This window comes from Rhinolophus ferrumequinum, chromosome 6 (assembly GCF_004115265.2).
Source record: "Rhinolophus ferrumequinum isolate MPI-CBG mRhiFer1 chromosome 6, mRhiFer1_v1.p, whole genome shotgun sequence".
Lineage (NCBI taxonomy): Eukaryota > Metazoa > Chordata > Mammalia > Chiroptera > Rhinolophidae > Rhinolophus > Rhinolophus ferrumequinum.
Genome location: NC_046289.1, coordinates 1,591,825 through 1,615,144, shown reverse-complemented (window position 1 = coordinate 1,615,144; position 23,320 = coordinate 1,591,825). Strand labels below are relative to the sequence as shown.

Sequence of the window (23,320 nt, the reverse complement as noted above, 5' to 3'; positions counted from 1 at the left end):
GACACGCGTGTCTGGGGCCCGAGTAGTATAAATCGCCCTACTGCAGTGTCGCACTGAACTGTGAAATGAACGGCAGGAGTGATATTGTTTACGGAACTACGTTAACATTTTAACATCCGTTTTCTGAAGAGAAGCAACTTATGTTTTCTTGTCCTCCCAACATTTGTGGGGAGTTGGTAACAAGTTTTATTTTTCCATTTTAAAGATGAGAAAAATGAAGCTCGGGCTGGTTAAATGACTTGCTCAGCGTCCCATGGTGAGTCAGAACTGGCCGGGGCTCAGGTCCCTGCCGTCTGGGGCTTCGGTACAAGACTGTCGGGTCTCCAGTCCCCCAGGACCCACGATGCATTTCTGCCTGTGGAAATCCATTTTGTATAACTCATTTTATTTTGGATTATCAACTGCATGTTTAGAATGTGCTATAGAGGCTACTAAAGTCAGTGGTTTCTTCAAGTTCCTGAAATGTTAAAAATGTTAAGTGTTTTTAAGAGGAAGTCCTGCCTGATTTCAGAGAGAACTTTCTAGTTTAGTGCTATGAGAGGATTTCTGACAAACTCAAAACTTTATTGAATGAGCTCTTCCTGTGTGTAGCCTTTCTTGGTCATTACTGATGTTTTATTTGTGGAATCTCCTTTACGTACAGTTACTTGGGAGATTCCTACCACAGTGCTCATCCATGCTCTGAAAATGTTGCATTTTATTTTGATGATGGTTAGGAGTACCTAGGCTAGATTATGTAAAAGATACCCCAAGACCCAGTACCTGTTGTCTACTGGGCCGCCAGAGCAGGCAGAAGGCAAGCCCAGTACGAAAGTGATTCAACATGCTCTGAGCTTGTGACCTAGAAATACTGTAAACCATGCCATGCTAGCTAGTAGGAAAGCGGCTCTTTGCTCACGTTTCACCTGGGCTTTCTCTCTCCGTTTCTGTCTAACAGGCCTAGCTGCCTTGTGGCTCTCACACTGTCTCCTGCATGACGGGCGGCACGTCCTCCAGCTCCCCTCCTCTCCGTGCTCACTGCTGTGTTTAGCGATCCCCTAGGATTCTTGTCAGAGCTACACCTCTCTGTGACCGGCCATTCCTTTCGGTGCTGCTGTCCTTTTTGAGGGGTTCCTCATCTCTGTATACTTGTAGCTTTGCCAGATATGTACTTAGTAATATAAAATTGTATTAATAAAAACCACTTACTGTGTAATACATGAGCTTAAAAGTTAAGAGCGATTAGCTGTTCACTTTGATAAAAGGTAGTTCAGAGTTTCCCACAGGTGTTGTTGCAATGGCATGACGGTGCCCGTTGACACTCCTAGGCTGTAAGAGTAGGGCATGAGCCACTCCCGCGTTGTACCCAAAGGCCTGGTGAGGCCGCCCTGGGCCCGGCGCTCCCCTTAGGGTCACACTCCAGTAGCATTTGCTCTCTAGTCTGTGTGTAGAATTTTGGCAATTCTGCTTTTCTCTACTAATCTCTAAGTGTTGAGTGATTTGTGTACTTGTGTCTTTCTAACTTCTAATAAACTCACTCCAACTGACCTGTGTCTCAGTATCTGTCTGCTTAGAGCCTCTCACTCTTTCCACTGAATACAGCATCGCGCAGCTTCTAGAAGGAACGGGGGCGACTGTTAATCTTACGAAATGATTCATTCTGAGAATAAAAGTTGCTATGCACACATTTTTTTCGCTGTGTGTTTTTGATTTTCATACTGCCAAATGTTTCATTTATTAATGTCTGAATCAATTATGATGAAAGCTGGGCACTTTTACTTTCTACAAGGTGTCTGAGGGTTTTTAGTTACTTTATAGAAGGAGCATTTTATTTACTTTTCCACTCATATTTATAGTCAACACTTGATAAAACTGTTCATTAAAATATACTGAAAAAATAGTATGTCTAAGTATTACATTTAGATTAAATTGTTAAAAGGAAGTTACCTCTGTCAGATCTAAATGTTTTGGGTTCCATACCTGTTATGTGGACCAGACACACTCATGTTTATTAAAAGTGGAATTTAATTTTGGTGATAGTCCTTGAAGCTGCCTTAATTTTCTTGAGATTTGTGTGTGTGTGTGTTATCTTTTGTTTCAAAACAGCAGCATAATTAATTTCCCCAAGGGGACGTTATTTTTGTTTGATTTTTTTGCATGTTCACAGGTTTTCATGATCATTAGGTTATCTTTGATGGAATTTAAAATGTATAGGTTTCTATTTAAAGTACACTTACATACATGGCAAATCGGTAATGTCTGTGGGAATCACGTCACCAGCAGTCACAGAAGAGCAACCGGCCACCATGTGATTGGCGCTGCCCTGCTTTGCGTTGTGGGGGCTGGGAGGGAGGACCACCTGCAGCTTCACATTTGTTCACGTTTTTTTCAGGATGGCACTGGATCTTTAAAACGCAGTGGTTCCTTTAGCAAACTCCGGGCCTCAATTAGACGCAGCAGTGAGAAGCTGGTTAGGAAGCTGAAGGGAGGAAGTTCCCGAGAGAGTGAGCCAAAGCACCCTGGGTAATTATCTCCTGCCGCCGCCCGCCGCGCAGTGTCTAACAGGCATTTCTTCTCCAGCACAGCGTCTCACCCAGACCGCAGGAAACGTTCCAGCTCCTCTCCATGTTTTAGCAATGAAAAGCTTTAGTAGTTTCAGCCTGAATTTTTTCCAGGATAGGTTGAGAATAATTGTGCACTTCCTGTTTAGAGGCTAGAAGGGCTGATGCCTTTAAAAGAAATTTGTAGAATTCTTTGATTTTGTTACAGGTTGAAAGAAAGCCTTAGCAATGAATAGTAGGGCTTTAATATTAAAACATTGAGCATATTCACTTGTTTATTCTAGATATGCTTTATTTATTTTTTAAATTGTCATTAGGTTTAAATTAGTTTTAATTTTTTTTGAATCAAAAGCTAGCTACGACTATGTTACATTTCATACAGGTATTAATACGGGAGGAAAATGGTTTTAAGTAGAAGGGTCACAGTTCAAGACTTTGTTATGAGGAGTTTCTTTAGGAGATTTAAAAACTGGTAGGTTTTCTGTGTTTCAAAAAAGGTTTCAGTCATGCGTTTTGAACAGTAACATTTAAGTTGTCAAAGGAAATTGGTTCTAAGATATTCTTTATTCTTACAAGGTATGTTGGAAGGAGGGTTCTTTGTCCTCCTGGTAGAGTATTAGCAAATGCCCTGGTTACTGGGTTATTTCTGGTGTAAATACCTCTTGTTTCAGGATGTATTTCTCACAGAAGCACTGGTGTGTCAGCTGTTCTGTGAAACTTGTTAACTTTCAAAATGGCACCTACTTTTTAAAGATTGATTCTTAGTAAAACCTTATTTTTAATGTGATTCTACTTTAAGTTCTGTGGGTAAGAATTCTAACAGCTTAGGGCTGAGACCAAGTTCCTTGGGATAACATACTGGAAATATGAAATTCCATGCCTTTGCTGTTTTAAGGTATGTCCAGTCTCATTCCTGTCATTGTTAGTTGGGGTCTAACTGCTGAGAGCCCTGTACCCCAATCCCGCCCCTCAGCAGGGGAGCAGGCCCTGCACAATGAGGGCAGAGGCCCGGGGGCCCTCAGTTTGGTGCCCCTAGCAGCTCTCTGCTTGTGGTTGACTGGGTCTCTTGATGGCTTTTGATGCAAGAGGAGCGATTTGGGTTTTGTGAGTGGCTGTCCCCTGGTTCTCAGAAATGTTAACGAGCCCTTTTCTGTGGAGGAGTTTTGTGAGCTCCGTGACATTTGCTGGGAAAACCACCTGGAAGACCCTGTGTGTGAAGCCAGCCAGGACCCTGAGTGCGTGGGGCATCACCGCCGATCGCGGCTGCCCGAGTGCCTGTGGTGACACGTGAATGTGGAGTTGGGGAAGCAAGTTCTAAATTTGTGGCATAAAGTGCTCTTGTTTTAAACTATTTATGAATTTCCAGAACTAACACGATAGGCTACTTATTATCGGCCTCTCTGAATTCTGAAGGAGGAGACATTTTTCCTTATAGTGTCACGAGGATCTGAACAGATTGTCATGCGATCACTTAGTTCCCACTCCTGTGACGGCTCCAAGGAGTGAGGTGGCTTTGCCTCGCAGGGCTCTCCACAGGCCATCATTTAGTTCCTCCAGTGCAGTCGCACTGGTTACATGAGATTCTAGATATTTTGAAGAATTTTAAATGCAAAATCCAATTCTGGCACTAGGTCCTGTGACATGGACCTTTCTTCCCAGGTGACCGCTCAGAATTTTTCTCGTTTCTGCCATGTCTTTCCTTCTGTCTTCACCATGATGTCACAGTGTGTGAGCCCCGATATGGTAAAGACGCACAGTGTTGATAACACTTTGCCAGCCTGGCCTGATGTGAAATAAAATAGACCATACACTTGCATATACTCATGTTTTCATATACTGTCTTATTTGAGATGATATCTTAATGAACTTTCTGAAAAACTAAGTGACTTTGGACAGTTCATCCCATAAAATATGTAAAATGGAATAATCTTTCCAGGTAAGATTGACAATTTGTATCAATTGGACCAGGGTTCTCAAAAGTGAGCATGCATCAGCATTTCCTGGAGGGTTTGTAAAACTCAGGCTGCTGGGCTCCACCCTTGAGTTTCTGATACAGTGGCTCCCCCTCCTCCAATTTGCCTTTCTAGCAAGTTCCCAGTAGTCATAGTGCTGCTGGTCCGGGACCGGTTGTGAGAATCACTTACTAGGCATTTCTGGAGCAGTGTTTGCAGCTCCCAGTGGGGTGGGGCACAGCCGGAGAGTTACTGGGCCCCTTCAGGTGACTCACTGCCACTTCCGGTGAATTACTGGCCACTTCTGGTTTTGACAACCACAGGCTCAGGTGAATAGTGTGGATGCCATTGGGAAGAGTCAGGGAGTCGACTTATTCTTTCTTTTTTATAAGGAAAAAGTTGTGTAGCTTTCTTAGAAAAAGTTCATTGGCCAATTAAGTAATAGAATAATTAAATCTTCCAGAATAGAATTTACTTGTGAATTGGTTTGATTTTATCCTTTGTTCTTGAGTAGTTCTAAGGAGCAAAACACTTATTCAGAACTTGAGCAACACTGGTGTGGGACTCATTGAGATATTTTTGTTTTGTCCTGATTGGGACATTGTGGGAGTGGGTGTTACTCGGGACAAACACATTAAGGTCTTTGTTTTGGTGTAGTTTATTCAGTGAGAACTTAGTGTCTGGCACTGGCCAGGCCATTCTCGTGGTGCTGGCGGTCACGTGGGCCGTGCCCTGGGCCTCGGTACCCGGGCCTGTGTCTGTCTGTCTGCACTAACCTTCATACCTGTGCTTGGGCCTCACAGCCATGCTTTCACGTCGGAGTAGGTCAGCATTCGCTGTTTATGTCATAGGTAGCTCAAATTCAGAATGACAGGTCCTGTTGGAAACACTTAGAAATGACCCCTGATAGTGGTTATTTTAGCTTTAAAAGCTAAGGTGACTTTCTGTTTCAGGACATCTGCTGTGGTGGTAAGCAATTACAGTAAGTTTACAATTGTTTTACAATTGTCCATAATTTAATTTCAGGTTGTAGGTAATTCATAGGGTGTTTCATCACGTATTTTAAAGGGGTTCATGGGAGAACAAATTAAACATATGTATAAGTCACTATGTTTCTTTAAATGTGAAGTGAAATTTGTTTTAAGCTTTGATTTCTAAGCAGAGAAGTAATAGCTTCAGGGTTTCACTAATGAAGAATGTTTTTCCTACGTTTAATATTAAAAAATACATAAATGCACTTATTTGATCTCAACAGCGAGTATCAAGCGTATCTCTCCTTAACATGTCACTTAGGGTGACGAGTGTTACACGGGACCCTTGCTGACACTTGTCTGATGTGGACTCACTGGTTCAAGTCAGCGGGTTGCGTTGGCAGAGCCTCTTGGCTCCTACGAGCCAGGTTTTAACAAGTGAAAATATAGTGGCACTAGGAGTTTGCATATGGTGCTTTAAGAAAACCATTTTTACTGAGAAAGACACACAGAAACTGCCTTTCTCTACTGGGCGTTACATACAGTTGTACACGGGACGTCCATGCTAAGAATTGGGTGGGGACATCCCAGTGCTAGTGAGACGAAGGCCCAAGTCCGTCAGGGCTGGTCCCAGAGGCCCCTGGTGGCAACAGGCCTTTGCGGGGTGGCTTTGCTGTGTTTCCTGCTCCTGGTTGACCAGTGTGCTGATCGTTTGTCCTTGCATGTCCACTGTCCCGGCTGCAGCATGAAGCGTGCCAGTTCTCTGAATGTCCTTAACGTGGGTGGCAAGGCAGCGGAAGACCATTTCCAAGTAAGGAGCCCTGCCCCCCAATGCCCTCAACCGCCTGGGCCAGGCCAGGCGGGCTGCACCCCTGCCGTTTTAGCAGGGCCTTGCCAACACTAGCATGTTTCTGGTTCTTAGACGACAGGCATCATGGTGACACGTCTTACGCTGCACTCACTTGACTGAATTGTGGGGACAGTCACACTCTGAACGTTCTCAGTGTGTTCATCGATGAGCTTTACAGTTTGACCTAGTTAAAAATGAAGTGTTCTGGTAAAGTATCAACACTTGGCCAGTTCCAATTTGTATTGTTGATTTGTGTGATTTTGGCCTTTAACAAGTTTATAACTAACTTACTGTCTAGTCAAGCTGTTGTTCAATGTTTTCAAGCCATTCAGAACTTGACTGACACTAGTCATTGACTCGTCACTTGGATACTACAGCCTTGATCATGTTGTCAGCTGTGCGAGTCTCGCATGGACAGGTCCCCTTAACACTGGTGGGCCTGTTCACCATCAAAAAGTGCCTGCTTATTTTCTGTTTCCTTTAAATGTCTGGTGTGACCGTGGGGTACGGCTGGTCCCTATTCCTCAAGTGCGCCGAGCAGACCAGGCAGCCTGAACTCATGCAAAAGAGAACCTTTTGTGTCTTAGCGGTTACCGCTCGTCTGCTGGGGACCAGACTTCCTGGCCACCTCACCTGTTGAGCCAGCAGCTTTCCCAGTCCAGCCGATACACTGACGTTCACCGACAGTAACTGGCCTGGCAGATACGCTGACCCCTCGTCACCCCAGTACCCACGGGGGTGACTGTTCTCCGGGGTGCTTCTCACCAGGCCTTTGGTGAGAAGCTACAAGACATTGGTAGGAGGCTCTGTTTTAAGCGCTCCTGGTAATGACAGTAAAAGAAGGCGCTTCGTTTTAAAGAGCCTGCAAGGACCCGTACTCTCGTTCCCCTTTCTTGGGGTGTGCTCCTGCCCATTTGAGCACCAGGACTCACTCTGTGCTGCCTTAGAGCCGTGCAGCTTTATTGTTAGAGCTGAGACCACTTGAAGTTGGCGTCATTCAAAGTACTGGTGAAGTATAATTTTTCCATTTGTTTTTTTCATGCAGGAACGAGATAATTGTCTAGCAGACTCCAGAGCTCTGAGTGCCAGCCACACTGACCTGGCCCCCTGCGGGCCGAGGCCGAGCTAGATAAACCCGAGGCCCTCACTGCTCGCCAGGCCCCTCCGCTCGCTTCCTTTTCTAGCTAGTGGCCTCCACCACCCACGGGAGGTTCGCCCCGAGTTCTGTTTCCTAGTGGCTGAGAGCGGCCGAAGCACAACCATGAGACCCAGCAGGCGCGCCGGCCCCGGGGACTCCAGGGCAGACGTGGCCTGGCAGCTGGCTTCAGCACGCTCGGAACCGGCCGCTGGTCACGGACACATGTACTTTTTGCCACAACACCAGATCTGTTTTAAATTTTAGTATTTGTAATACAGTACTTAATGAGCTGTAAATCAAGAATCTGGAACCTTAAGCTGCACCCCTTGAGAGCAGTATCTCATGAGCCGCGGCAGTGGTTGGCACCTGGCATTTAGAGGAAATGAGTGATGAGAAACAGGACAAGGGAATAAGTTGCCGGTGGCCTCCACTCTCTCTGCGCACTGCTCCTGGGTCCTACTCCAGACCCGTCCTGCTGGACACTTCCTGGGCACCCACGGCCACCCCTGGAGCCTGTTATCTCCTGGCCCCGTAGGTAGAGGTGCATGTTTTCATTGAAAAGCATTTGTTGTGGAGTTAGGTAGCAGGGTGGATTGTGACGGGAACATTTTCAAATCAATCCTGAGGCATTATCCCTGAAGGGGGCCATAGGCCTCACCCGTAGGGTCAGAAGACACTAAACAAATGACAGGACAGTCGTTCCAGACAACCGTTCCAGGGCACGTCCTTCCACACTGATGAGCTGAAGAGTCATCCTTTAGATTCGGTGGGAAAAACTGAGCGGCCTTGGGAAATGCTGTTAGGCTCTGTGTTTATTTTGATGCAGCGATGCAGGCGGTATCAGCAAAGGCCCTAGTTTTTGTTTATTTCTGGTGACCTTTCCCTCGTGCTCAGCCTTGGGCTGGGGAAAGTGCTCAAGGGGCAACCTGGTGCCTGACTGGGGTGTTCACGGTGTGGGGGCGGGGGGATTCTGCTGGGACTCACTGCTGGTTCTCTGGGGGTTCCCACTGTGGGGGCTCTCTGGGTGACTCGCTGCAGATTTACTGGGGGTCTCATTCCAGGGGTGCCCTGGTTCCATGTACCCTTCAGCCTAAGCGTGGACTTGGGGCTGGAAGCAGCAGCACTGGGGTTTTGTCCCAGCGAGGCTGGACTTCAAATTCTCTTTAAGTTTCCTATAATTTAAATGTTACCTTGTGGCACAGGCTGCTTGTTGGTGAAAATGCACTTTTGCCCCCAGATGCCGCTCTAGCCCGGGGTTGTTCCCGTGGGCTGGCCGGCCCCTGCAGCCTGGCCCCTCCGGCTGGGCTCCGTTTGGGCTCCCAATGCACTTAGGTTTTGCAGGTTCTCATACATGAGCATGTATTTTCTAAATGCTCTCTGGAGGTGTTTAAACAATCCGATGGGTTGTGCAAAACCACAGAAAAAAGAGCAGAGCCGTGTCCTGCGTAGACACTGGCTCTTTGAGGTGCACACTTCGGGTTCACACGTGGCGTTGCCCCAGTGCAGCGGCACAGTCAGGAGAGGGCCCGGAGCTGTCCGCTTCCTCCCCGCATTCCCCAGCCACAGAACTGACACCGGACATTTAAAACCCACTCAGTGCCCCCAGTGACAGTTGGAGTGCAAAGGCCACTTAGGAAGAATAAACATGAGCTCAGAACAGAGTTTAATTTTAAGCTCCCAGTTGTTGGAAGCAGACCGTCCTTACAGGGGCCTTTTTCCAACCTGAGCTGGCTTGCAGCCCATTGGCCGTTTCCCTCTGAGGGTCGTCGTGGCTTTGCAGGTTGTGCAGAAAGTGTCGGGTAAGTGGCGAGGGGGCCTCCTGAGACCAGGTCGCAGCACCGTTCATGTCAGGGAGCCACTGGCCTCTGCGATTCCTGCTTTGTGAACTCGTCGCACAGTAGGGAAGAACCAGGTTGTGACCCACTTCCAGTCTGGCAGTCTGAATTCCTTCTCGAGGAGGGCAGCACGGGGCTCAGCCACTCCTCAATGTCTTGTCCCGGTGAGGGGGTCCTAAGGGTGCTAGCCCGCGCTCCCATGTAGTTGAGTCCCCCAGAGGGGACAGACAGGAAGTGGCTACAGCTGTGTGTCCGCAGGGCCCACCTCCATGAGTGTGTCAGCGGAGTCTGTCTGAGGGCAGAGGTCCTGGAGGAGCAGCCTCCCGACCCCTCCCGGGCCTCCCCAAGGCAGAGGATGGGAGGGGGCGCTTTCTGTAGCTTGTGCTTTGTTTACAATATTGGAGCAAGTCAGTTCTATTCTGGAATTTTAAAAATCCTGTCTGTTGGGTCAAAAAGCTGCTAGGATGTCACGTAATTAGAAACTCAGTGTTGGTGGTACAATCAAATATTGCTAAGGATACAGTTTATAATAGTACGGGTCTCACTGTCAGCCTCACAGGCTGTTCCACACGAGGCCAACTTCTGATGTCTCTACTTTGGAGCAGTGCACTGTACGACCAGACTTGAGTACTGTAAAGCGGCACACGGTAGCGCCCACCAAAGACGGGCTCAGGTCAGCAGCGCGAGCCTGGCTGCGCAGATGCCATCATCCACGTCACGGGGCTGATACAGCGTATCGAATTCCCTCCCCAACATTACTGGGGGGCACCAGTGGTTTCTACAGTGTAGAACAAATGCTCAGTGGGTAGGGGTGAGGGTGTCTGAGATGGGGGTGCATAGTGACAGGTGCAGGCTCCTTAGGGACTGTCGGTGTTCAGATCCGTCCGGTGGGCGGGCACCCCAGGACCTGTGCATTCCGTCAGCCGACGGGCAGCTGTGCGGCACGGCTTATGGTGCATTCTGCCTTAGAGCTATAGTTCTTTTGTCGTCATTCATGTGACTTCACTAGGAAATCATTGGAATTGTTTATATTTAATGACAAAAATAAAGTGTTTTATTTCCTCGTGTGAAGTCCCTGCACTTCTGCCAATGCTCTTTGTAAAAGCCCAATCTTGAAAAGACTTGCCTAGTTCACCAACTATTCTTAACTTTTTCAAGGGTCACAGACTACTTTGAAAATGTGAGGAAAGTTATAAATGGGTCATGCGCCCTAGAAACATGTCCAAACGGAAGTGTCAGTCTAGGTACAGGGACTTAGAGCCCCTCTCCCAGTGCTGGGACCGGCCCAGCGGTCGTGGTGTGTGCCACAGAGCTGTAGGATGGCCAAGTCACTTGGCTCATCTGTGCCTCAGTTTCCCCTAGCAAGGACAGTTAACAGGACCCGTCTCCCAGGATTCATGACTTAGGACAGTGCCTGGCCCAGTGCAAATTGCCACTGAGAGGGAGCAGGGGCCACAGCTGTGCCCCCACAGCACATTTACCGAAGGTCTACGCTGTGCCCGGCAGCTTGGGAGGCACCCCCACTCAGCTCTGCCCACGCACAGGCCACATCCTCTGGGCTGGGCAGTCACGGCCCCGGTGACTGCTGGGCCTCGTGTCTTCACGACCAGGTGGTCAGATTCTGGTTTGTACCCAGATACAGCAGGCCCCTGTGCTGACGGGGGTCCCGCTTTCATCTGGAGGGAAGGCCCCCACGGGCCGCAGTGAGGAGCTGGGTCTGTGCAGGTGTCCCTGCCAGGGTGGACGCCCCGCCAGGCCAGGGCTGAGGTCCCGCCCCAAGGCCAGGCTTGGGGAGGCACCGAGGACCTGCTGGGACGCTGCCCTCTTTTAGCCCCAAACTGGTTTTCCAAGCAGATGGGCCACCTTTCACAAGCCGGCGCCCGCTGTCTGCACCTTTGCCCAGCGGTGGCAGGTGGCAGAGGCACCCCAACAAGGGGGTGAGGCCAGTGAGGGACTCGCGTGACCATGGCCCCGGACAGTGGGGAACGGCACAGCCTGCAGGAAGGAGGGCAGCAGCCCACAGGGGGCATGGTGGAGACCCCGTTGGGCAGGGCCCCAGGCGCCGGAGAAGCTGTTGGCCCCCCATCCTGGGTGGGAGCTGATGTGGACAGGATGCAGAAGGCTGCTCCTTCTGGGGCCAGGGCTTCCAGGAGACCACTGTACACACCCGCAGGGACCAGTGCAGCGGTGGGGGACAAGTGCTCTGCTCTAAAAGCTGGGTGCCAGGACCCAGGGAGACGAAGGCGGGGTCCTCTGTGCTCACTGTCTTCCCGCAATGAGAACGTAGAGCTGACACCCTCGAGGAGATCGTAACCCAGCAATGACTGAGCCGAATGCCTCGGTCACCTGCACCGTGGAGTTAGCCAGAGAAGCTTTCTCGGGACCTGGCTGTAGTCCTGCCACTGTCGCATCAGCAGGACTGGGTCCCAGGCGTCCCTTGCACGCCCTCGGCAGTGACTGTGTAGGAGCAGGACGAGGGGGGCAGGTGAGGGGCGAAGACCACCCTCAGGGTGCGGGTGGGGTGGCCCTGCATGGCGCTGGCGTCCTCAGGGCGGCGCCGGTCAGCCATCAGCCTCATGAACAGCTGGTTGGACCAGGCGATCCCGAGCGCTGGAGACAGCCGCTCCTCCCGGGCCCTGAGGCAGGAGACAGTCTGGTCACTCAGAACTGCGGCCACACCACCCCCAACCCCCTGCCCAGGGGCCTGCTCACCCTGGTGGCCCGGGCACCGCGTCCCGCTCCTCCACAGCCTCCGTCACCTGGAAGGGCCAGAGCAGGGTCAGCTGCGGGGGCTGCCGCCCACTCCCCAAGTGTCTTCCCCAGAATCCGCGTGGGGGGCGGGGAGGGTGCCTACCTGGTTGACGCACAGCACAGGACTCTGGTAGGCGGCACTCAGCTGGCGCAGTGCAGCCCCCAGCGCCTGCAGACGCCGGGCCCTGGGTGCCGAGGCCGGCCCGTCAGACTCACAGCGAAACGGGGCTGCCACCGAGTCGATGACCAGCAGGCGGGCCATTCCCCGGGACAGCAGCACGGGCACCTTCTTGCTCACACACGCCAGCAGGCTGTCCTGGGGGCCGAGGGAGGTGGCCGTCACTGCCCATGCCACCTGCATCCCCCTCTGCCTTTGGGGCCATCACAGTGACCTGGCCTCTCTCTTTCTGTGGCCCCACACCTGGGTGACCACCTGGACTTGGCCACGTGGCCAGGCCACGGCCAGCCTGTCACTGCCATGGTAACTGGTATGGCACCCTTGTCAGGCAGAGGCAGGAGGCAGGCAGCAGGGCGGGAGGCCAGGGGCGGGGGGTGCAGGTGTCCTGCACCTAGTGTTGCCCTGAACCTGGGCTGTGTCCCGGCTGTCCTCCGAGCAGTGGACAGCGGGCGGGGACCGGGGGTGGAGGATGCAGGTGGCTCCTGAGCCAGCCTGTGCATCCTCAGCCCTGGCTGGGCTCTGGGACGACAGGCGTCCTCACACCTGCCCCTGGGGACTGCTATGGCCTGCTGGCCTGGGCTCTCAGGCCTGGTGCCGGGTGGCCAAACACTGGCCATCCCTCCAGAACCATTAAGAGCTGTCAAGTGGGTCCTCGTTCTGAAATGAAAGTGAGTTCTGTACTTCAATCTCCAGGTTGTCCCCAGTAGAGCCTCTCTTTGTGGAAAACGACAGCAGCAGTAGTGGCCTAGAAGACGCTAACATGAATGTGAGTGCTGCACCCCTTCCCGTCACAGCACGCGACACCAGGGCCCGGGGCGGGGGGACAGGCGGTAGCCCTGCCTGCATGCTTCATGGCCAGGACTCCAAGAGGGGCCTCGCGCGGAGACCCTGCCCTCAGAAGCCCCCTAGCAGGGCCCTGGCCTCCGCGGAGGCAGCAAGCCGACCGCTGTCTCGGCAGACACCAGGCGAGAGGGCTCCCACCCCTGCCCCCACCCCGGAGCTGGTTCCAGAACAAGACTGAGAAATGCCTGGTCCGGACCCACCTCTTTCTCTTGCAGTGAAGCTGGTCCGGCCTGGAAGACCCAGGACGACGCTGCTTATGGAGGCCAGAGCCCGCCCTGTGACAGCCAGGGCACAGTGACCGAGGCTGGAGGGCCCTGGAGCTGGGAGCCGGCAGCACTAATCTTCTCCCGCATCCCCATGTCCCCATGCCCTGGAACACTGTCACACTAATAGCCACACTGCTCAGCAGGATGCAGCACTCACAAAGCCACGGCCAGCTCGGCCCCTAAGGGTGGCAGGGCAGGGACAGCCACTGCCTCGGGGAGACCCGAGGCCACCTGTGTCCTGAACCTACATGGGAAAGGCCTCTAGCTGCCCACCCCACGTGCCGTTTATTCCAGGGCTGTGTGTGATAATGTATTTTATTGTAAATTTTTTAAAAATTAAAGTTTATACACCTTATTCTTCACTGGAAGTTCTTTTTAGAACAATTCTTAAGCCCGGGGAGCCAGGCCGCTGGAGAGAGCCTGCCTGGACTTATTTTTGCTGCACGGGCTTCTGCTCAACCTCCCACCTTTCCTTCTGAGTCCCTTCCAGTCATGGCTCATCCCTCCACCAAACCGTGACCTAAGTGGAGACGCTGACCGGGTCTCCGCTTCCCCTGCCTGCCTGGCCCGCCCAGCTCCCCAGCAGCCCCAGCCTCGCCCCCTGGGGACGGAACACAGGACTTGGTCACTTCCAGATGTGGTGTCACCCCAGCGATGAACCAGGTGGTGGTGAGCGATCTGAGGGAGCTTGTCCAGGCTGGTGCCCGGTAGGCCCTGGCCAGGTGGGGGGGCCCCTTGTACCCCAACAAGGGGGCTTTCCCCTCCAGAGGCAGAAGTAAAACCCACCACCGAGTCCTCCTGTCAGGACAGCGGGTCCTGTCCTTGTCGCCTCATGGTGGCCAGGTGGGCAGGAGGTGCTTACCCCAATTTCCGGGGCCTTTTCCAGGGGACTGAGGGGCTCACCCATGTCAGGTGCCCTCCCTTCCCCACTCCTCATGGGTAGGGTCCAGGAGGCCCAGTCAAACCTGAACTTCAGGTAACGAATCATGTTTATCCGATGCACGTCCATCACAGCGTCACTGGCACTGGTGACTGACCGGGGTCACGTGGGGCCCCACCTGCTGCACACTCACCACGTCGGCTGCGTGCTCGATGAAGATGTGGTCTCCAAACTTGATCTTCCCGACCACCTCCCCCGGGACGTCTGTCCGCAGGCGCTGCTGTTGGGAGATGAGCTGCTGCAGTCGCTTGCTGGGGAAGGCATCTTCGGTGCAGATGTACACGGCCCCTGGGGAGCGAGGTGCCGCTGAGCACAGGGGGAAACCGGCCTGTGGCCGCCACACAGCCCTGCACCTCTGCCCGCCAGGGACTTCCCTTTGGGTCCAGGAGGGAGGCAGGCGGGTGCTGGTCTACCCACAGCCACCTCACTGACAGGACGTCACCCCATGAGTCTGCCCCCAGGCCGTCTCGAGTGGCAGTGAGTGGATGGATTATCAGGGCCCACGGGCTTTTGGATGCAGGGAGATGCCCTCAAAAGCTCCACTGGGCACATGTTTTCTGGATCCATTTTCAGGGCTCCTGCTATGACCCCAGCTCCATGGTGAGAACTCTGTCTTTGCTGCGATTGGAAAAGCGAGTAAACAGGTAACGGGCAACATGCCACAGGGAGCCTGAACACCAGGCCAGTACACGGCTGGGGTCCTGCACCAGAGAATGGACACTGAGTCCAGCAGCCAACGACCAGCGACTGACCACCCTAAATAAGCCCCAATGTTACTGCAACTAATTGTCAACAAAGGTCCCAGGACAATCCAATGGGGAAAGAAGTCTTTAACAAATGGTACTGGGACCACTGGATACGCACGTGCAACAAAACGAAGTTAGGCCCTTACCTCACACCATACACAGAAACTAAACCAAATGGATCAAATGTGAGAGCCCAAACTGTAAAACTCAGAAGACAACATGGGTAACTCTTCATGACCTGGGGTTAGGCAATGGATTCTTAGATACGACACAGAAGGCACAAGCAAGAAAAATGGATAAACTGGACTTCATCAAACAAAAGTTTTGTGCTTCAAAGGACACCATCAAGAAAATGAAGACAACCTATGGAAAGAAAATACTGCCAATCACCTATCTGACAAGATTCTAGTATCCTTATTATATAAAGAACCCTTACAACTCAACCACAAAAAGACAAATAACCCCAATTTTAAAATGGGCAAAAGATCTGAATAGACATTTCTCCAAAGAAGATACACAGATGACCAACAGGCTCATGAAAAGATGCCTACTGCCATTAGTCATTAGGGGACAGCAAATCAAAACCACAGCCAGACCACGTCACACCCACTAGGACGGCTGTCATCAAAAAGACAGGTGTTGGCGAGGACGTGGAGAAACTGGAACCCTGTTGGTGGGAATGTAAAGTGGTGCAGCTGCTGCTTAAAACAGCCTGGCAGGTCCTCAGAAAGTTAAACATGTAGTGACCATGTGACCCAGCCAGGGGAAAGGAGCCCAACGTCCCCGGAAGCCGGGCACAGCCACGCTCACAGCAGCACTGCTCACAAAAGCCAAGAGGCAGACAACCCAAAGTCCAGTGGACACACAGCAGAGTGTCACTCAGCCGTGAGGGAACGAGGCACTGACATGTACCCCCATGGACGAGCCAGGCACATGACATGGTGCAGAGTGAAAGGAGCCAGACACAGGCCACACGTCTGATTCCATTCCTGAGAAATGTCCAAAACAGGCCAGTCCACACTGAGAGGTGTGGTGAGAACTGGGAATGACACGACGGGGAACAGGGTCTCTGGAATTAAATGGTGGTGGTGGGTGCACAACTTGCTGAACGTACTAAACCACCCAGAATGCCACACGTTAAGAGCATATTTTATGTATGTGAACCACGTCCCAATTATAAAAGAAAAAACAGGCCGGTGATCTGGCTGGACACTGGCTGTGCTCCACCAGGGTTCCAGGCCCACAGCTGACCTTCCCGGCCATCACTGCGTCATGCATGGCGCAGCCCTGGGCAGATGGACACACACCGTGTTGCACTGTTTGTGAGGGCGTGCGTAACTTTTAATTTTGTTCCCACAGAATTTCAAACAGAGACGCGGTGCAAGATAGCGAAGGCATCCCTTCCAGTCTGACTCTGAGCAAGTCCACCTCCTTAGCCTTCCTCGGCACGTTCCAGATCATTCCTGGGGGCAGTGCCGAACCCGTCAGGAAGCCCACGTCAGTCCCTGCGCAGCTGGGAGTGACCATGTCCTCCACGGTCCAGGAGAGAGGGCAACTGCATGTGCGTGGGCCCCCAAGCTCCTTTGCCCATCTGGGCATGTTTTGTTGGGAGAGCTGTCCCCACCCACCAGAGCGGCCAAAGTGGCTTCACCAAGCTGGCGGGGAGGTGGCCTGTAAGGAGACCCCAGCCGAGGGCAGCAGGCTGGACAGAGAGGGGCTCCACGTTTTCTTAAACACAGGATTTGTAATAACTCCAGACCTCTTTGCCATTCTTTTCAAAATCAGGGCTTTCAGGTTTGATTTGAGGAAACGTGGTTTAACGTGGTCACAGTAGCCGTGGGGCCTCTCCTCTTCATGGAGACGTCCTGCCAGGATGTCTCCTTTTCCCCTCTGCCACTGGGATGCTCGCGTGTGTGTCTCCTTTCCTGACACCTGCCTCTTTGAAAATGGGCACCGGTCAGCCTGACACCGACCTCTGTACCTGCCAGCAGCAGCCCATCCCGCTGGTTCTTCTTCCTGCCTCCGATCCATGTCCCCAGAACTCACTGTCACCTGGGAGCTCAGCTCCTTAGCTTCAAGTCCACCAGCTCCCAGTGCTGGGGTCCTTGCCCACGTCTGGCTGACCTGGGAGGCTCCATGGAGACAGGTGCAGCTGGGAGCATGGGCCTCAGACCCCTAGTGGATTCCAGTCCCCTGCAGAGGTCACGAGTAATCCACCCAAGATCATGTGACTGTCACCAAGAGAAGAGACCCTGGATGGGACAGTGGCAGTGGAGGGGGTCTGAGACCTCCCCGCCCAGACCAGCAGTGGATGAGGCGGCCTCCTTGTGGCAGGACCATGTCAGGCTGGGGGTTGAGAGCGTGGGCAGTCGGGGTATGTGCTGGGCCTGTCGTGTCCTGGAATGAGGGACACAGGAGGGACCCTGGGGAGGGTCCAGGCCATGTGAGCTGGCCTGGTCCCAAGCAGGAGCAGTAGCCATGGGAGTGAGAAAGCACCCACTGTGTGCCAGGCACACACTGAGTACAGACACAGACCTGGGCCTGGACCCAGCATGAACAGATGCCAACAGGTAACTGCCAGGAGAAAACGGGTCCCCGGGGACCCCACTGGGCTGGAACATCAGGGGTCATTGTTGAGGAAGGTGACCAGGCTCAGGAGAGACTCAGGATTGCGACCTGACGGCTGAGCCTGTGCTCTGCCCACCTGTCCCCCCGACCTCTGCTCCACCCAGCCCACCTGGCACAGCCCCCATCCCGCCCAGCTGCCTGAGACAGCAGATGGGCAGGACTTCAGCTTGAGTCGCAGCAAAGAGCCGATGTGCCCACAGACCGGTGCCCAGGGCATTGGGGAGCGAGGTGACTCCCACCCGTTCTGAGCACCCGAGTCTCGTCTCACGGCAGCTCTTCTGTGGGTGAAGTGACAACTTCTACCCTCAAGGTAAACCATCTCCTTGGGTACCAGACAGGCTGACGGCGCTGCAGAGGGCGCCTCCTCGGCCGCACCCGTCCCAGAGATGCAGGGACAGGGGATGACGCAACAACACCTGCCCCTGGCGTGAGCACCCCCACACTTGGTCAGGAGACCCCTGCCCTGAACCCACATGGCCAGTGTGGCTGGCAGGCTCGGTCCCTGCTCTGTAGAGCTAACCGCGATCAAAGGGGAACACTTGGGATTCCCCACCCTGTCGGGATTCCAGCTGCGACAGTGACTTGCTGAGGTTCAGCGACAGATGGCAACAGGGCCTGGCCTCAGAAGGCGGGTCCAGATCTGCCCCTGCCTCTGTCCCCAAACCCTGCAGGTGCCAGCTCTGGCTCCAGGGCCCCGTCTGGAAAGTGAGGTAACAGGTGGGCTCAGAGGTGTGGCAGTGGCAAAGTGCTGCCATCCCGAGTCGTGTGCAACTCAGGAGCCACTCAGGAGTCACACGGTGGCACTGCTGACTTCTTACCAGAGCCAAGGAGCTCCCAGGAAACACGTGCACGCTAATATTCTCACATTCTATAAAAACAACTTGAATTTTTGACGCTTGGGCATCCAAACAGGCAGCCTTGAAAACCCCCTGTAACGCCAGGCCCAGCGGGTCTCATGGCACACACACCAGCTGGCAGGGAGCCCCGCACCACTGCCCTCGGACCTCACCTGCCCAACAGTTACAAGTGAAGAGCTGTCGCCCTGCACACGTGGCTCTGGGCCAAACGGCTTGCAAGCTGCTGCTGTGTGAACGCATGTCAGCCCCACAGTGCCTGGGACCACCTGCAGGTCCGTGTGGGGCAGGGGCTGGCCAGCAGGGCGCGGCTCCTAGAGGTCCCCTCACTCGCGAAGGAACCGCTAAGCGGAGTGAAGGCGAAGGCGGGGATGCGAACTGCAGGAACCCAACCCTGATGGAACACGGCCAAGAACACAGCTGACCCCTGCCCGCCGCCAACCTAGCAGCTACTCACCGGCCTCCAGGCCTCCGTGCTGCCGTGGGAACTGCACCGCCAGGCAGAGCTGCAGCGCCAGCTGGGTCTTCCCGGCCGAGCTGCGTCCCGCCAGCTCGGTGATGCCGTCGAGGGGCAGGCCGCCGCGGAGGAGCCCGTCCAGCACCGGGCAGCCCAGGCTCAGGCGCTGGTGCTGCGCGGGGAACCTCTCCTCCAGCCGGTGCAGGTCGAGGGCTGGGGAGGGCGGGGCGTCAGGCAGGTGGGCGGGGCCGGAGGGAGAGGCGGGACCGTGGCCCCTGCCAGCTACAGGGAGCCTGGGCTCCGCCTGATTGCCAACTCCCCCTGCTTCCTGTGCCCCTCGGCCTCGCCCTTCCCAGAACCCACCCACAGAGCGAGGGCCCTCAGCACGGCCCCATCCCCGTGCGGCCACCACGTCCCGCGGCTCCTCCTCGGTGCTGGCTGTGCACACGGCCCTCGGCTCCTGGCAGGGACGAGGGCTCCAGCTACGCCCAGCGCGCTGGCAGAGCAGACCTGTCCTTGCCCACCTGTGAACACACTGCGGCCCCGCAAGTGTGAGGAGGCTGTGCTCAGCAAGTACTGCACATCAGGGCTGGAGAGGCCGGTCAGTCTCTGCAAGTCCGGTCCAGAAAAATGCAAAACCTCCTTTATGGATTTCAGTTTGGCTGAAATTATACAAATAAATTACAGCACAAGGTCAGACTACAGTAAGGCCAGGCAACACAACAGTGACAAGAGGTGCGTTGTCTTCCAATTCTGGGGACCCGGTGGGCAGGGCTGGATCCACTGCTTCTTGAACCCCTGGGTAGAGTGTGATGATGACCGCAGGACAAGGAGGGAAAGGGCCTGGGGAAGGCCCACCCCTGAGCTGCAGCAGTGGGACCAGGTGGGCAGACAGCCTCTCCTAGGTGGCTACCCAGTCCCACGCCAGGAGACATCTGTCAGGAAGCCTGCACACCATGCACTAGAGGCTGAGCCGGGGTGGGGGTGAGTGGGGAACCACACACGAGGGAGGGGGTGCAGCAAGGAAAGCCACAACGATACCCATTGCACCAGCCGGTGGCGGGCACGGCGGGGTGGCCAGCAGGGCTAACAGAGAAAAGAACGTGTGAGTGTGACAGCGTCATGGGCACCGGCTGGGCCGGGGGCCGGGGGGAGGCGGAATATCACACTTAATACATCCAGAGGACCTGGTAATTTGGGAGGAGAGTCGATAAATTAATTTTGGGTTTGGGTAAAGAACATTACTTTCAAACTAGTAGAAAGAATAAAATGTCTGCTAAAACTATATCCAGCCAGGCCAGAAGGCAAAAAAGAGAAAACAACACACAAATAAAACAATACAAATAGCTTAACATAAATGGAGAGTTAAACCCACATTTATCAGGAATTACCTTAAGTACATATGCCCTGAATGTTCCAGTTAAAACACAAATGTGGTCAGACTGGATGAAAGGAAAATCAAAACTTCTGATACACTCTTTGAAAAAAGCAACAGCTAAGTAAGGGTGGACGAGCAGGGCTGAGACCCTGCCCCACGCAGGACATTGCCACACGCTGCAGCACCAACCCCCAGGTGGATCAACCAGCATCCTAATACGGAAGCATCCCTGACAACATGCCCTGGAGACAGAAGATGAAGGCCCCAGGACGTCAGCCGCACAGGGAGCTGGGGATGGACATGCCAGGAAGCAGAGTGGGTGAGCTGTCCCATCCTTTGAGCATTTAGAAAAGAGCCACTGTTTGACAAACTGACGGGAGGAGTTGGGAAAAATCAGTGAGAAGGACCCAGAGAACGCAGCATGTGAAAAAGGAGGCAACTACTAACTGGGGTGGGGGTGGGGGTGGGCGCGGGAAACAAAGGTGGTACAAGGAAAAAAACAGTCATAACCCCTTCTGGTTCCGAGATGGCCATTAGGTCCCCACTCACAACCCTGACATCTGGGATGACCCAAACTGTGTTCCAACTGTGGGGGTAGAGGTGGAGGAAGTAGGGGTACTTGTGGGGTACAAGCAGCCAGCCCTCACCCCGTATAGGAATCTGAGTAACTGGTGATACCCACACACTAAACACAGCAACGTAAGCACATTCTCTAGAAACCCAGATATAATTACAAAAAATTGCTAAAGGACTCACAAGTGGCGAGCAGTTACGGTTCACTTTTAGATGATATGCACATGTTAATTGGATGAAAATAAAATTAACTTTAAAATAGTCCTTTCAGTTAAACACACACACAACTAAACAGCCCGCACACGGTCCAGCATCAGTGAACCAATCAAGACCGACTGTCTCGGGGAAGAGTGAGCAAAGTGGGGACCGAGACAGGGACAGGCGACCTCGGTGACTTGTTTTACTTAAAGTGTATACACGTATGTACACCCACACAGGTACACACCTATTGCATATATGTAAGTACCAAGAAATATACCTTTCTTAATTGCAGCAATAATTCTGGGATTCAGATCCAGTTGATCCAAATCCATTTCTTCAGCGTGCTGACCACAAAGATGAGTAACTTCCCAGGGACAGAAATTCTGATGCACTTGCTGTCACCTCAGCGAGTGTAGCAGTGACAGCGGCCTGGTTCACCGGCAGCCTAGAGGTTGGAGGACAGATGTTACGTACCAGGAGTGCCACTGAGTTAAGTGTGAGACAGCACTCCTGTTGAGCGGTCCTTTGGTAACTCAGAAATCGTGGACTCAATCCACACACTGATGCACTCGAAGGCCCCCCCACCCCACCTACTGCATTCTGGTTGCCAGAGCACATGGCTGTCCCGTTTCGTGCCCTGCAGAGAGTGCCAGAAGTGAACATGAGCTCCAGCCCGAGTCCTGGCCCTGCCCTGACCCACCTGTCCTGGGCGAGGACGCTGTGTAAGTTGGAGATCCACGTGCACTGGGCTTACTCAGATGAAGTGTCCCTTGCATTCGCCACTTTAATTTCCCTTAAAAGTGTCTCCATGGGAATCTGGAAAGAGTGGAAAAAGTGAGTTTGGAATCTTGAAGGATGCTGAGGGGGTCGGAACCTCGGTGACCACCAAGCTGCCTCAATGAAGAACAACGCAGCCTGTGTCCAGCCAGGCCTTGCCCTCAGCCAGCCACGTGGGTGGCCTCCTCCAGGGGCCTGCTGGCTGCCGCAAACTCAACCCAGGGTCTCCCAGGAGCTTTCCTGCAAGCCACTCCGTAATCCCCTCACGGCCTCCCAAAACGGCAGGACACGCGAGGACCAAGACCAGCAGCCACTTGGGCCAAACCCAGGGTGACTGTCCACCCCAAGTCCCAGTGCTCTGCTGACTCGTGAAGTCCCAATATCTTGGCTGATGGGACGTACACAACTGAGGACTGTTCCTTGCGATGTTGAGAATACTATATGGACCTGGACAATATTAGGCTATTTTGAAGCTTCAAGAACCAGGTCTCCTGCACCCTCACACTCGCAGGGTCTGGTCTGGCACTGGCGAGGGTCGTGATGCCAAGAGCCTACAGTGCCGATTGGTCCAGACAGCTTGGGAGGCAGCTGCTGGGCAGGAGAGACTGGTCACTCACTACCCTGGATCCCGCCCTGTCTCCACCTCTAAAACACCACAACTTCACAGGGTCCTGGTTCACCTCTCACCCCACCGCCCCTAAACTACTGCCATAGACCAAACTGGCCCTGAAGCTGGGTGGCCTCTAAACCCTGCGGGGTGACAGCCCCGAGGATCAACCTTCTCACCCCGCTCACGAGTCCAGGCTGCACTGGCCCCAGGTTCCTTCCCACTGACAGGACCCCGCTAGGACCTACGCCCCAGCTGTCCCTCTGCCCGCCGTCCCGCGGGTGATGATCGCGGTTCAGGGCCTCGGGGGCCCGGGGCTTCAGTGACCCGCGGCCCCGCCGTCCCCCTCGGGCCCCCGCAGGGGTCCCCACTTGCCCTCGCCTGGCTTCCACTGTGCCCAAGGCCACTCCGGTGTTCAACCCTCCCCCACCTCCCACCCTCCGCTCCCCACGTTCCCTTGCTCCTACCCCGGCCCCTCCGAACTGCCACCTCTCCCACCTCGCGCGTTTCACTATTCACGCCGTCCCGCCCCTCAAACCTCCTCTTCCAATGAGTGCTAGGCGCCCCGAGCCAGATACGCCAATCAGAGAGGAAGTAGCGGCTACGTCACAGACTAACTGGCCAATCCAAAGTCTCAATCGCCCCTAGAGGGGCGGAGCGTGCCCGGGCCCGCCCTCACTGACGATTGGCGATTGCCCTCCGGTTGGCAGAGGTGGTGCCCTTGCACAGATTGGAGAGCGCAGCAACGGGGCGGAGCCCTGGCGCCGATTGGCTCGCATTCCTGGCTGGGCTTGGCGATTGGGTGCGGGCGCCGTCAGCCGCACGAGCGGGGCGG

General features: G+C 53.8%; 2 protein-coding genes across 24 annotated transcripts in view; one reads left to right on the top strand and one right to left on the bottom strand.

Annotated features, from left to right (window-relative positions):
* KLC1 (kinesin light chain 1) overlaps nt 1-13,692 on the top strand; it is a 54,944-nt gene extending 41,252 nt beyond the window's left edge. For 5 of the 21 annotated variants that reach the window (XM_033108569.1, XM_033108575.1, XM_033108576.1 and 2 more), the window contains 2 exons: nt 206-256; nt 938-1,666. In XM_033108569.1, the coding sequence (XP_032964460.1) occupies nt 206-238 (33 nt within the window). In that variant the 3' untranslated portion in view covers nt 239-256; nt 938-1,666. Of the gene's footprint in view, nt 1-205; nt 257-937; nt 1,667-2,371; nt 2,503-6,207; nt 6,275-7,358; nt 8,380-12,908; nt 12,982-13,273 lie in introns of those variants that run through there. The other 16 variants (XM_033108578.1, XM_033108574.1, XM_033108579.1 and 13 more) reach the window with 7 other exon arrangements.
* Nucleotides 11,205-23,006, bottom strand: XRCC3 (X-ray repair cross complementing 3). 3 transcript variants are annotated; one of them, XM_033108582.1, is made up of 9 exons: nt 22,984-23,006; nt 21,802-21,917; nt 21,379-21,546; nt 19,474-19,611; nt 18,950-19,162; nt 14,398-14,552; nt 12,141-12,353; nt 11,999-12,045; nt 11,205-11,922 (listed from the first exon to the last, which is right to left on the bottom strand). In XM_033108582.1, exons 3-9 carry the CDS (start codon nt 21,431-21,433, stop codon nt 11,697-11,699), a joined length of 1,047 nt encoding a protein of 348 aa, XP_032964473.1. In that variant the 5' UTR covers nt 21,434-21,546; nt 21,802-21,917; nt 22,984-23,006; the 3' UTR covers nt 11,205-11,696. The 3 variants fall into 3 exon arrangements, with proteins under 3 accessions (XP_032964473.1, XP_032964471.1, XP_032964472.1); XM_033108580.1 differs by having other exon boundaries at nt 22,953-23,005; XM_033108581.1 differs by lacking the exon at nt 22,984-23,006 and adding an exon at nt 22,665-22,792.
* Between the last annotated feature and the right edge of the window lie 314 nt (nt 23,007-23,320).

What these genes read in the sequence shown, in the direction of transcription:
- XRCC3 (XM_033108582.1), bottom strand. Translation starts at nt 21,433, where the DNA reads ATGGATTTGGATCAACTGGATCTGAATCCCAGAATTATTGCTGCAATT. An exon ending in CTGTGCTGTGCGTCAACCAG is followed by an intron (nt 12,046 to 12,140) that starts GTAGGCACCCTC and finishes TGGCCCTTCCAG; the next exon opens with GTGACGGAGGCTGTGGAGGA. An exon ending in GCGGTGCCCGGGCCACCAGG is followed by an intron (nt 11,923 to 11,998) that starts GTGAGCAGGCCC and finishes CTCCTGCCTCAG; the next exon opens with GGCCCGGGAGGAGCGGCTGT.